The 13093-nt window shown below is 43.0% G+C and overlaps 1 protein-coding gene across 3 annotated transcripts in view; it reads right to left on the bottom strand.

Moving 5' to 3' along the window:
* Positions 1–13093, bottom strand: part of KANSL1L (KAT8 regulatory NSL complex subunit 1 like) — a 119657-nt gene that overhangs the window by 45540 nt on the left and 61024 nt on the right. For all 3 annotated transcript variants that reach the window (XR_012656622.1, XM_075069952.1, XM_075069953.1), the window contains one exon: positions 7504–7708. Coding sequence is in view for 2 of the 3 variants with exons in the window: in XM_075069952.1 (XP_074926053.1) it covers positions 7504–7708 (205 nt within the window). In the remaining variant the exon portion in view is untranslated. The remainder of the gene's footprint in view (positions 1–7503; positions 7709–13093) is intronic.

Here is a 13093-nt window from a genome sequence, read left to right as displayed (position 1 = left end):
AACGGGCTCCATGGCTGCCATGCTATGGCGTCTGCCAGGGCAATCCAGGGTAAAAGGGCGCGAAATGATTGTCTGCTGTTGCTTTCACGGAGGAAGGATTGAGTGCCGACATTTACCCAGAATCACCCGCGACACTGTTTTTGCATTGGGATCTCAACCCAGAATTCCAATAGGCGGGGGAGACTGTGGGAACTATGGGATAGCTACCCATTGTGCAACGCTCTGGAAATCGATGCTACCCTCGGTACATGGACGCACACCGCCGAATTAATGTGCTTAGTGTGGCCGCGTGCACTCGACTTTATACAATTTGTTTTACAAAGCCGGTTTATGTAAAATCGGAATAAACCCGTAGTGTAGACATACCCTATGTTTGCACAGTACCTACCTACCACAAAGGGACCCTACCAAGCTGTGTTATTTATAGTGCTACCACAATATAAATGTTAAACAACAAATGATAACAGAGCCAAGCAGAGGAGGCGTATACAAAAGGAGCTAATTTTCTGCAAAAACAAAATTGGCAAAACAGAAGTCAGTGTAGAGACACTGGGTTAGAATAAGTCCAAAGAGATTCTGGGCTACAAGAATCTGAGAACGATGAAGAGTATTCTATAGCTCTGTAAATCTACAGTGCACGACACACGAGCCTTCTCGCAAAGGCCTTACAATCCAACTGACAAATGGGACAAGAGATCAGGAATAAGATGGTATGAACTTCAGTAATGCAGAGATTAACTAAAAATAGTTCCCCAAAAGATGTGGAGGGATGTGAAGGGCAAGAGGCAGCATCTGACAAAAGGGAAACTGAAAGCTATTCCAAGCATATGGAGAGATGAAGGGGTACATAAAAGGGGTGCAATATGAAGGGGTGCATAAAATTGCCTAAGACCACAAAATAAAGCAACCCAGTTCAAACTATTACACCAGAGTTACTTGATCCCCTCAATTTAGGAAGTCAGATATAGTGGATGCTATTAAGCAGCAATCCCGATATTAACAACTTTGCTTCACAGCAACATTTTGCTAGGAACCAATCCTGTCCCACTGACTTTAATGTTAATTGGATTCGGCTACTGGCAAAAGACATTTCGGAAGATAGGCCTCAGCCACAAGCAGGTGTGCAGAGCTGCAGCCCTGAAGGAAGACTGCCTTCCTTGGCTGCAGTCCCGCAAACCCGCCTGCAGCCAGTGCTCAGCATATCCCAGTGCTTCCTTCTATCTACTGCCCTGCAAACCTGCATGTGGCCTGGGACCTGCTGCCCACACAGGTGGGTGTGGCACCCACATCCCTGCTCAACAGGGGAGCTTCTGCCCAAGTCCCGGTGCTGTGGTCTGGAAGATGAGGCTGGAAGGGGAGGCTACGGGCAGAGCAGCAACAAGGAGGGGGCTGCAGCCTGGATGCTGGGGGCTTCCCATGAGGAGCGAGGTACTGTGGGCCCACAGAGCTGCACAGTGCTTCTCCCTGCATGCTTCAGGCTACGCCCTGCCCTGACACCAGGGACCTGGGTTCGGTGCATCCCAGCATTTCCTTCCCTACTGTGGCCCCATGGGAAGGTTTACACCAGGATGTGCCAAGCACCAACCGCAGTGCTTTCTTCCCTGGCTCCAGCCCCACAAATATGCCTTTTGCTTATTGGAAGCTCTCAGATAATAGTAACTTTTTTGCTGGGAACCAAGAGGTTGCTAACAAGTGGAATCTACTCTAATTAGTTATCTAAAAAGACAATCTCCAGTCTAGTTAGAAGGATACTTCAGACAATGTAGTCACCTTTAAATTGTCTCAGTTAAACTACTCCACTGCATTACGTCGTCCACCACCATTCTGGGGCAATGGTATCCTGGAGAAGGTTATTACAATTAGCCAATAAAAAACTGAAAAGGCAAAATGGGACGAAAAGCTTTTTTACTTCTCAGGAGGAAGACAGGCCAGTGGTTAGGGTGCTAGCTTGGGACCCAGGTTCGGTTCCCTGCACCTTCACAGACTTTTGTGATCTCTGGCAAATCACTTAATCTCTCTGTACCTCAGTCCCCCATCTGTAAAATGAGAGAGATGGTTCTTCCCTGCCTCACAGGGATGTTGTCAGGCTGAATACATTAAAGATTGTGAGGTGCTCAGGTACTATGGTAACAGAGGCCATATAAGTACCCAAAATAAAGAGGATAGGGTCATTTCTTGCTAGAGAGACCAGTATTTTATTAAGTTGAAATAAGTATCCAGCATGAAACTTCATATATCCCTTTAAGGTGAAATCTATCTTTCTCTGTCCTAGATCAAGCAAATTTGCTGAGCTATCTATTGACAAACTGATAGTTGCATTCTCTGACAAAATAACTGTCAATATCAAGGGCCAGTGCCCATTTTGCAGCCCATCCTTAGAAATTTTGCCTAATCTAACAATCAGCCTGGACTGATACTCTGTTCTTCTATTTCACGCTGAACAATCTCATCAATGGCCGGCTAAGCAACCATAGCAACTAAGATGAAGAGAAAGTGACAGAAAGGCTGCTAGGCCACAGAAAGAATAAGATTTCTTGAAGGAAGTGATACACTGATGACAGCTCTTAATTCAAGGACTTGATATCTATTTAATTTAGGTTGTCAGAACATGTTTAAAATGCCCAGTCTGATTTTGTCACTTACTTCCTTGGCAAGATTTCTTTCCCTTCCTTTCCAACAGAGGCATTATGTGCCTAGCATTTTCTTTCTTTCTCCTTAATTTTTAACATTTTAAATAAATTTGACGTTTGTGAAAGGCCCTAGATTGACAGCACAGGAGCACTACATCTTTTTTTCTCCACAAACGTCATAACACACTCAGCTCCTTCAATTTGCCTCCATGCTAAGTTAGAGAGAACTGCTCCAGATGCAAAAGTTCAGTGCAGTCTTCTGGGCACATGTAATCCTTGGTTCCTCTACTAAGATTTCCAGTTAGTGCAATAGTGATAATGACATCTGTCCCCTGGGACCTGGATCATATTATCAACTCCTTAGGCTACCCAGACGCTAGGCACCTCCTTTGCAAAACACTAAGAGAACATCATCCAAGCAAAAGATTCAGAAATGAACAAACCATTTTTCCATCTATAAAAGCTCACTGCTAAAATTTTAAATTAATCTAAAAACTGAACTTTGAAAAGGCAACTAGGAACTGAATCCAGAGATGCAGAAGTGGCCAGATTCTGGCTCACATTAAGGTCCCTTTGGGCTGCAGAAGTGACATAACGGAACTTTAAAGCCATCCTAAAATGAGTACATAAGGATTCCTAGGTGGTGAGGGAAACCTTCAGCGGTGTAAAGCCTGCACAGCCTGCTCTTGCCCCCTCCTTATAGATGTATAGGTAGGTATAGGTGGTTTCTTGCATAGGGGATGAGTGGACTGCCAAAGCACATTGCATTCCATCAATCCTCACCAGCATAATGGTTTCTAGGGAGCCATTACAATCAGGTGCAAACTACAGTAGTCAATCTGGGCTTGTCCAGATTAAGATTTAAGGTGTTAGGTAATGTGCTAAATAACATATTCGAAAAATCCCAGTAGACAAGGCATACTGCCTTTAACACATAATGAACTGGCTGAGTTAAAGCCAAGCAAGGGTGGCAGGGATGGGGGTGGCAGAAGGTCTTTTTTTATTCAACTGTCTTAGCACGTAGCAGCTGTTGAAGTCTACGCTAGATCTGTAGAGGATGGTAGCTAACTACTAACACCACACCTTTCAATCCTAGTTTGACAGACTAACATGCAACCAGGACCATCTTCATCCCCAGCCAGTCCCACAATCCAAGAAAGAGAAAAAGTGAGGTAGAGTCACAGTTGTCTTCCACCCTCTAGTGGCCCCATGCTCTGGTCCTGCACAGCTGAAGCGTTAGGTCACTACTTCTCAGTTCACACTCACCTACTTGTATTACTGTTTTCTATGGGCTTTTCCCCTCTTTGGTCAGAACTGTAGTGACTTTGGGCCACATTTTCAAAGGTATTTAGGTACCTAAAGGTAAATCCCACTGGGATCATTAGGCTTCACTTCTGAAAGGTTGCCGAGTTTGTGTGCAGAGTCTTCAGTTATTCACTCCAATTTAAGGTTCTGCGTAATACATTTTAACGGTTTTAGAAGGTCTCTTTCTAGAAGTCTAAAATATATAAACTAAACTATTGTTTTATGTAAAGTAAATAAAGTTTCAAAATGTTTAGAAGTTTCATTTAAAATTAAATTAAAATGCAGGGCCCCCCAGACCGGTGGCCAGTACCCGGGCAGCGTGAGTGCCGCTAAAAATCAGCTTGCGTGCCATCTTCGGCACACGTGCCAAAGGTTGCCTACCGCTCCTCTAGATATATGCAGAGGAAGGTCATTTGGTTTCATGGAAGATTTTGATATTTCAAAATTTAGTTTTGTTCCTATTTGGAAAAGCCCTCAGATCTCTGACTTCACGACAGTCCACCTGACTGACTGCACCAGAGCCGCAGATCCTGGGAGTCCTAGCTGAGCGAGGAGCCTTAGAATGCTGGCTCCCAAGCTCAAAGTGCCCAACGGGCTGAAGGGGAGACAGGAGCCTGGAAGCAGTTCTGCAGCAGCCCACCAGGCAAGCTGCAGAGAAGCTGGGAAGCTGGAAGCCCTTCTCAATGGCAGAATGCCAGCTGAACCACAGAGAAGCTGAGAGGCATGGAAGCTTATGAGCTAGAGCTCCCAGAGCTTCCAGACTCTCAGTTCCAAGCGATCCTCCAGGCGGGCTGCCAAATTGCAGGAAGTCTGGAAAATCAGGCTGCAAAGAAGCTGAATAAGCAAGCTGGTAGGAAACCAGAAAGGTTTCTGGGAGAAACCTGCCTACTTTCCATCTGAGACTTTTGTTAAAATCAAGCTACCTCCGCGAAACATTTTGATTTCAATGAATCAGCATTCCCCCATGGAAAAATATTCTGTCAGAGACTCTCTCACCAGTTCTACTAAATACCTTTAGTATTTACAGCCAAGCTATATGATAGAATCGCATTTGCTCCAACCCCTCAGACAGAGACAAACACCTACAAGATTTCTATCAAGCGTTCTTACAACTACAACTACAATACCCACCTGCTGACAGCCAGAAGACTACCTAGAAATCACCTACTACAGGATAGGCCCAACAAAGAAAGTAAGAGAACGTCACTAGCCATCATCTTCAGCCCCCAACTAAAACCTCTCCAGCGCATCATCAAGGATCTACAATCTATCCTGAAAGATGATCCATCACTCTCACAGATCTTGAGAGGCAGGCCGGCCAGTCCTTGCTTACAGACAGCCCCCCAACCTGAAGCAAATACTCACCAGCAACCACAGACCACAGAACAAAAACACTAACCTAGGAACCTATCCTTGCAACAAATCCCGTTGCTAATTCTGTCCACATATCTATTCAGGGGACACCATCATAGGACCTAATTACATCAGCCACACTATCAGAGGCTCGTTCACCTGCACATCTACCAATGTCATATATGCCATCAAGTGCCAGCAATGTCCCTCTGCCATGTACATTGGCCAAACCGGACAGTCTCTACATAAAAGAATAAATGGACACAAATCAGACGTCAAGAATTATAACATTCAAAAACCAGTCGGAGAACACTTCAATCTCCCTAGTCACTCAATTACAGACCTAAAAGTTGCAATATTACAACAAAAGAATTTAAAAAACAGACTCCAACAAGAGACTGCTGAATTGGAATTAAATTTGCAAAACAGACACCATTAAATTAGGCTTGAATAAAGAATGGGAGTGGATGGGTCATTACACAAAGTAAAACTATTTCCCCATGCTTATTTCCCCCCCTACTGTTCCTCACAACTTCTTGTCAACTGCTGCAAATTTTTGATTACCATTACAAAAAGTTTTTTTTCTTTCCTGCTGGTAATAGCTCACCTTAACTGATCACTCTCGTTACAGTGTGTATAGTAGCACCCATTGTTTCATGTTCTCTGTGTGTATATATCTTCCTACTGTATTTTTCACTGCATGAATCAGATGAAGTGGGCTGTAGCCCATGAAAGCTTATGCTCAAATAAATGTGTTAGTCTCTAAGGAGCCACAAGTACTCCTGTTCTTTTTGCAGATATAGACTAACACGGCTGCTACTCTGAAACTAAATACCTTTGTAAATCTGGCCCTTTTTGCTGCAGAGAGGTGGAGATCTTCTTCTTAATCTAAGGAGAATATACTGTATAATAAACTTGAAATCTTGCTTCTTATTGGCAATGGCTTAACCACGCTATCTGTGAATATCTGATCATATTCAGATTCAAAAAGTCTTGTTATCTATTCATATGGTAAAATCCTGGCTCGCTGATATTAAAGGGAACTTTGACATTGACTCCAATGAGGTCAAGATTTTACCCAGAGCATTTATAATACTTTCCCCTAAGGGGCTGAGAGTACTGCCATTATAACTTTCACATATCCGTTGTATTACCTATTTTCAGAGGCTCTCATAACATTTGATTTGTGGGATTAAAGATGACATGCTACTGGAAGCAATTAAAAATCAAAACAAATTTCAAGTTATTATAAACATATGTACACACAAAAAACTAGTGGGAGAGAAAAATTGTACCTTTCCAAATCCTAGTTCACTAATGCCCTTCTCGTCTATAATGGCAATCCAACTTTAGAATGGAAACGCTAACAGGTTGTGTTATTATGATGCAAAAGCACCGCTACAATACAGTTTCTAAAAGGTACAGAAAGGTCGTGCAAAGCATCAAGATCCCCTGGGATTAATGCTGCTTTAATAACAACCTTACAACTAATTTGGAAAATAGCAGGTAAATCGGCCCTTTAGAAGCAAGTGGCAAACTCACTCAGTATTCATAACATTTGGAATCTCAGTGTATTCTTGGTATAGTGGAAATGGCTACAAACAGCATTTGTCTTACACAAGTAGCAGTCTAAAATAGATTTTTCCACATTAAGTATTTAATTCAATTCAGTTTCTTTGTAATGGACAAAATCTTACTTTAGAACAGACAGTTTTAAGGCACTACTAATGCTATGAAGAAGTGAGGAGAGCTGGTTGGGAATGGCAAAAACGGAAACAAGATTAAGATATAGCAGTTTAATTTCCCACACAATAATGCACTACCAGCTGTGTAAACTTTCTTTAGTTAAACAAATGCTCTAAAAGCAAACAGCTAGCAGATTTATGTTGTAGCTTGTTTCCTCAGCAGTAAAGTCTCCTTAAAAAAAATCATTAAATCATCCCACCCTTGAGTGTAAAATGAATTTAAGGGTAACTGTAAAACAAATGCATGAATTTGATAAAGCAGGATTCTGAGCAATTTTTAAATTCAACTCCTTAACTGTGAACTCCTGCTGACACAGCTAAACTCCTGTCACATGTACTGCATGCTGTCTGAATGTACTGAACAATCAAAACAGCAGCATGTAATATACCGTTATAGCAGACTGACACATACAGACACTGCCAGTTGGAATCTTTGCTTTTGTCTTCTAAAGGAGAGGAGACAGCTCTACCTGTTGATTCCAATAACATGCGCTGTTCATTCTGTATAGTTTCCTCTTCTGGAAACTCTGAAGTGGCCTTGTTCGGGCAGATGTGCTCATGATAGTTACAGATGGAGATCTCAGCCTTGTCCTGTCTTTTCTTCTTTTTTTGATGTGTTGATGATCAAGCAACTGGCTACTAGAAGGGGACATTTCCTCTCTGTTGTCTGAAGCTCTGAAATGCCATGAAAACACTGAAATCAGTCAAAAAGGTCAAGAATGCTCAGTGTATAAAGACAGCAGAGAATCCTGTGGCACCTTATAGACTAACAGACGTTTTGGAGCATGAGCTTTCGTGGATGAATACCCACTTCGTCAGATGCATGTCCCACTTCGTCAGATGCATATATACAGACAATCTCTCACAGCTAGTAGATTTACATACTCAAGAGTATTAGCTCCATAATTCTAGAGGCACCCACAATTAACACTTGTGTTTTAACACACTACTTCAAGAAATCACAACTGGTGGCATAAGAAGTTTGTCGTTGGTTTATTAACATTATGAATTCCTTTTGTGACACTATAAAGAATTCTGTATTTATTTTGTTCACATTTTCTTTTCTATTCCCAGACAAAACCTATGCTAAAACTGAGTTAAGGTTGAGACTACATAAAGTTCCTTGAATTATAATACTTGCTTTTAGAGTAACTATACCAACTCAGATATGCATTTTACCCTTAAAGCTAAGAACTCTGTACCTCCATTCATGACATTTCCCTATTTATCCACATTCCATTGAAGTAAATAGAATTACACTGGCATAAGTAACGGAAGGACCAGGCCTATTATCTTATCTCAATGTAGCATAGCTACTTAAATTAATTTAAATTATTTGGCAAATGTAACTAAACAGAAAAAAATACTATAAACCAAGGTTCATTCAGATATCAGCCTAGTGTGACACTTTTGTATCAAAATTATAAACTCTATTTTGTATTGTGTGTTCAACACATGTCTAATCTTGCCTCAGACAAGCCCAAGGAATTGCATTCTACACAGCAGCCCTGCCCAGGAAAGGTATTTGACATCTTACTGAAGGACTATGCTGAGAAGCTATCAGCAATCTGGAGCCACTGGATTTGATTGTATCTCAACTGCTGCCTCCCACCCTCAAATGAATAATGTTTTTTCTACACAGTGGCATGAGCATGACTAGGGGAGGGAGGCTGCAGTCTTCCAGTAGAGCCAGGGGTTCTCAAACTTCACTGCACTGCAACCCCACTTCTGACAATGAAAATTACTACATGACCCAGGAGGGGGAACCGAAGTCTCAGCCCTGCCACTCCAGGTGAGGGGGGCCAAACCTGAGTCCCGTCACCCAAGGTTGAAGCCCTTGGGCTTTGGCTTCAGCCCCAGGCAGTAGGGCTTGGGCTTTGGTCCTGTGACCTAGCAAGTCTAACGCCACCCCTGGTGACCCCATTAAAACAGGGTCGCGACCAATTTTGGGGTCCCAACCCAGAGTTTGAGAACTGCTGCAGTAGAGCACATCGTAAGGAGACAGAACTGCTATTCTATTCTGAGGAGCATTTATAGGAGAGAGAGAGAGAGGCACACACAGACAGACAGACAGAGAATAAGTAGGACTCCACCCAGTCTGAACACAGACAAACTCTGGACTCCCAAGTCCCTGAGGAGGCCAGATCAGACCAGGATAGGGTGTGCATTGCCAGGCTTTTTGTTGTTTTCAGAGATCTGTTACTCAAGAGCTTTGAATAATAGTCACTCTGGATAAGAAATTCCACTGCTAAACCTATATTCCTTGCTTTGTTACCAGGTACTGCCTGGATTAAAATAGAAGCCCAGAGAGCCCTCAGCCTGGGAGCAGCATGTGTAAGTAGGAGGCTCTGAAGCACTGGTTTCAGGGGCTTGGGTAGCTGGACTGCAGAGTCCCATCCCCCAAGGAAAGGCCCAGGCACAAGATCTAAGCCTGGGAATGTGCCTTACGGACTGAGAGAGCTAGAAAGAGTTATTAGACTCTGCCCAGACCCAGTTGGTTTTGAAGCACACGGGACCCAACCCTTAAGTCCCCTCACAACAGGATACCGTCAATTCAGAGAGATACTGGGCCAAGTTGTAACACCTAACCTCTATCACATGTGGATTTCTCCAAGTGTAAACATCTGGCTAAACTTGAATCACATGCACGCTGCTTATAAACCAATACCTCATTAGCATGCAGTATTTTAAAAAGGAACAAAAACGATACAGTGAGAAAGTAATAAAAAGCCAAAAATAGTACAAGCACCCATATACGATAGCAAATATGACTGAAAGCAGCTAAATTTGTGTTACTACATTAGAGCTGGTTTGCCTCATCAGACCAATTTCAATACAGTATAAGAATCCCAAATACCCTCCACTTGGGTGTGAACGAATCAATAAGAGTGCATTTAACTTTTATAGTATCCTGCTTTATTTTGTTGCTGTAGCAACATCTGCCTGCAAAGTTAAAGGCTCACTACAAAAAGTATTCAAGTGCATGTTATTTTTACAACATCAAAGGCCACAAACAACAAAACATTGAATTGCCTGAGAAATGTGAGTAGATGAGATATTCACACCCTGATTTCATAATAGGTAATCTGTCTGCACCAACTCCTGTTATATTTTATCATCTTGTTTGATAAAATCCACAAATCACAGATTGCTTATACAACTATTAAGTGATAACAGGCAATAAAACAATAGAAATGAGCTCATTACAACACCAACAATCAATCTTTTCTGACAACTAGTTCTAGCTGCAAAACGGGGCCCTACAAAATAGGACGGTCTGCCTACAAGACATTTCATTTTATATCTACAAAATGATTGCAATATAAAAATGTATACTATATTACACATACATGACCTGATATGGTACGAAGAGTATTTTTTGGCATGAGTCACAATGACCACTCATCAGTGATGAAGTCAATGGGTTAAGCAGACGATACCAAGTGCTAATAAAATCTTTATGCCATCCAACATTATCATGTATTTTGTACACCCTGTGCCACATATTAACAAAAAATTATAAAAAGATATTTTAAACACTGATTTCTCTTTTTTTAAAATGACTGTTTCCCTCCATCTGCAGTCACATTATTTTCACAAGCCCAAACACACAAACTTGTGAAGACAAGCACTTCTTTTAAAGCCTATATAAATTTATTTAAAATAGTTTTTCTACACATAAAAAATGTCACTACTTTATACAGTCTGATCTCTCGTGACATGACCAACATCCAGTTTCCTGGACAGAGGTGGTTGACTTCTGGGATTCTGCTTATCCCCTGTAGCCCATATCTCTACCTCCTAGACTATTATATCCCCTATTACACACTGTCCCATGTTCACTTCCATACCTCACCAACCCTTGAATTCTCCTTGCCCTGTGGACTCTTGCTCCTTCTCCATGTTCATGGTCACAAGCTCTTCTCTTCTATTCCTCCCCTTAATGTCTCCTCTTGATGTTCCCTGACTCCCATTCCCCATGCCATTTTAAAAGAGTGACATTTTCTAACATTGATAATTATCAGAGTTTAAAGGTTCAGCCCTATAGGAGTGTATATGGACAGACAAGCTGGGCATTAATGGGAGGAGCTACAGAGTCGTACTACACAGCTGGGGAGCTGGGATGGGTGGCAGAGGCCCATGGTACTGAGCCTTCCTGCTAAACCTGGTTTTTTGGTCCCAGAGCCTAAAACAGCAGCCTCGTTCTATGGACCCCTTCCCATTTGTCCAAGTCCCAAACTCCACTCCACAGTGAAGGTCTTACACATTGAACTTTATTTTTAACAGTTTCTTTTCTCTCTTATTGTTATTAATAGTATCATTAATAAAAACAGAACTAATTGTGGAAATGAGTAAGGAGTAGGAGGAGAGGTCCAAGAAACAGGGAAGATGGGCTGGGACTTGGGAAGTGGGCAGCACAGTCAATGACTCAGTAAGAAGCCCTGCTGCCAAGCCCAGCTCCCCAGTCCTTGTAAATTCTGCCTCCCTAATCCCAGCGGCCGCTGCTACCTCTGGTCCTGGGCTTCGGCCATATGGCGGCAGGTTCCATCCCCTGGCCATGAGGGTTTGGGCTCTGGGTTTGGGCTCCAGCCCCAGACTAACCACCAGCACTCCGCATCGCTCCTGACCCCCGCTACCTCCTCCAGCCCCAGACCTTGGCCATGCAGCAGCAGGCTCCATCCCCCAGCACAGCACGGGACTCTGGTCCCAGGCTNCCAATCCCCCAGCCCCTCATCCCTTTCCCCCATTGCCTCTGCTGCCTCCCTACCCACCTCCCCATCCAGGGCCTAATTTGTCCCCAGGCTTGCCCCAGCTGAGTAAGTCCGCTGTGAAAAAATGATATTAAAACATACAAATATCACTTTTCACAGCAGCAGACTTACTAGCTAGCACATCTTAAAAAACAAAACAAAAAAAAAACAACTGGATGTTAATTTGAATGGTTGCACTGCATAGTTCTGATTGATTGCCGTTAAACTCACTTGAATATTAGTAATTTTACCAGGTGTCCTGTATTCAGCACAGGAAAATATGGTCACCCTAAATAAAAAACAGAGACAACTGTACATTATGTTTATTGAGTCTTCAAAAAAACCTCTATAAACAAATTAAAACGATTTGGACATGTCTACAGCAATATTTCTCTCTTTTTTCTAAAGTTAATTAAATATTTTAGGAAAAATTGTCAAAGCAGCCACCAAAATATTTGTTGTGAGAACCTACCTCCCCATATCCACTGAAGTAACACCTGTGGCTATGCTCTCTCACAAATTCTTGGTACAAGAAAGTAAAGGTCTCAGCACCAGCAGTACTGTTCAGGGCTCCAATACACAATCTGGTTTCCCTGACAAAGTCTCCCAGATGGACTCCCCAACCCAGGTTTGAGGCATCCATTCCTATAAATGGAAATTCAGATGGCTGTCAAAATGAGACGCTACAAGAGGATATTGGAAGTTAACCACCACCAGATGTGGAATTCTTGAATTTGCTGTGGCACTCAGCAGTGCTAGATTGCCTTTTCCTGTTCTGAAACTGATGCTTAGCCAGGACTGCAGAGCCCACATTCTCAGGGCTTGGCTACACTTGGAAATGTGCAGCACTGGGAGTTACAGCTGTGGTTGTACAGCTGTGTAGGAACAGCGCTGCAGTGTGGGCACATTTGCAGCAGTTGCAGCGCTGTTGGAAGTGGTGCATTGTGGGCAGCAATCCCACAGAGCACCTCGTCCCATTTTGGCGCTGTGGGTTGTGGGAAGGGGATGGAAGGGTGCAGGTCATTCCGCTTCCTGTCCCAACGCCCTGTGTTGCCATTTTGGGTCTGCAGCGCGGTTTCTGTAAGAAATGGATCCCGAGCTGCTGACGACTTTGCTGATGAATGTCGCCAGCACATCACGTTTGGCAGCTGAGCTATTCCTTCAGCTCCAAAGTGACAGTGACAGTGAGGAGTCAGACGACGATGATATAGATTCGCCTGACGCGTGTGACACTAAATTGCTTGTGGCAGTAATGGAACTGGCTCAGCACCGGTGGAACGCAGCCTTGGGCCTCGGCGAAACAAGCACT

The sequence above is a fragment of the Chelonoidis abingdonii genome, chromosome 10, assembly GCF_003597395.2.
Source record: "Chelonoidis abingdonii isolate Lonesome George chromosome 10, CheloAbing_2.0, whole genome shotgun sequence".
NCBI lineage: Eukaryota > Metazoa > Chordata > Testudines > Testudinidae > Chelonoidis > Chelonoidis abingdonii.
This window is presented reverse-complemented; position numbering and strand designations above follow the sequence as displayed.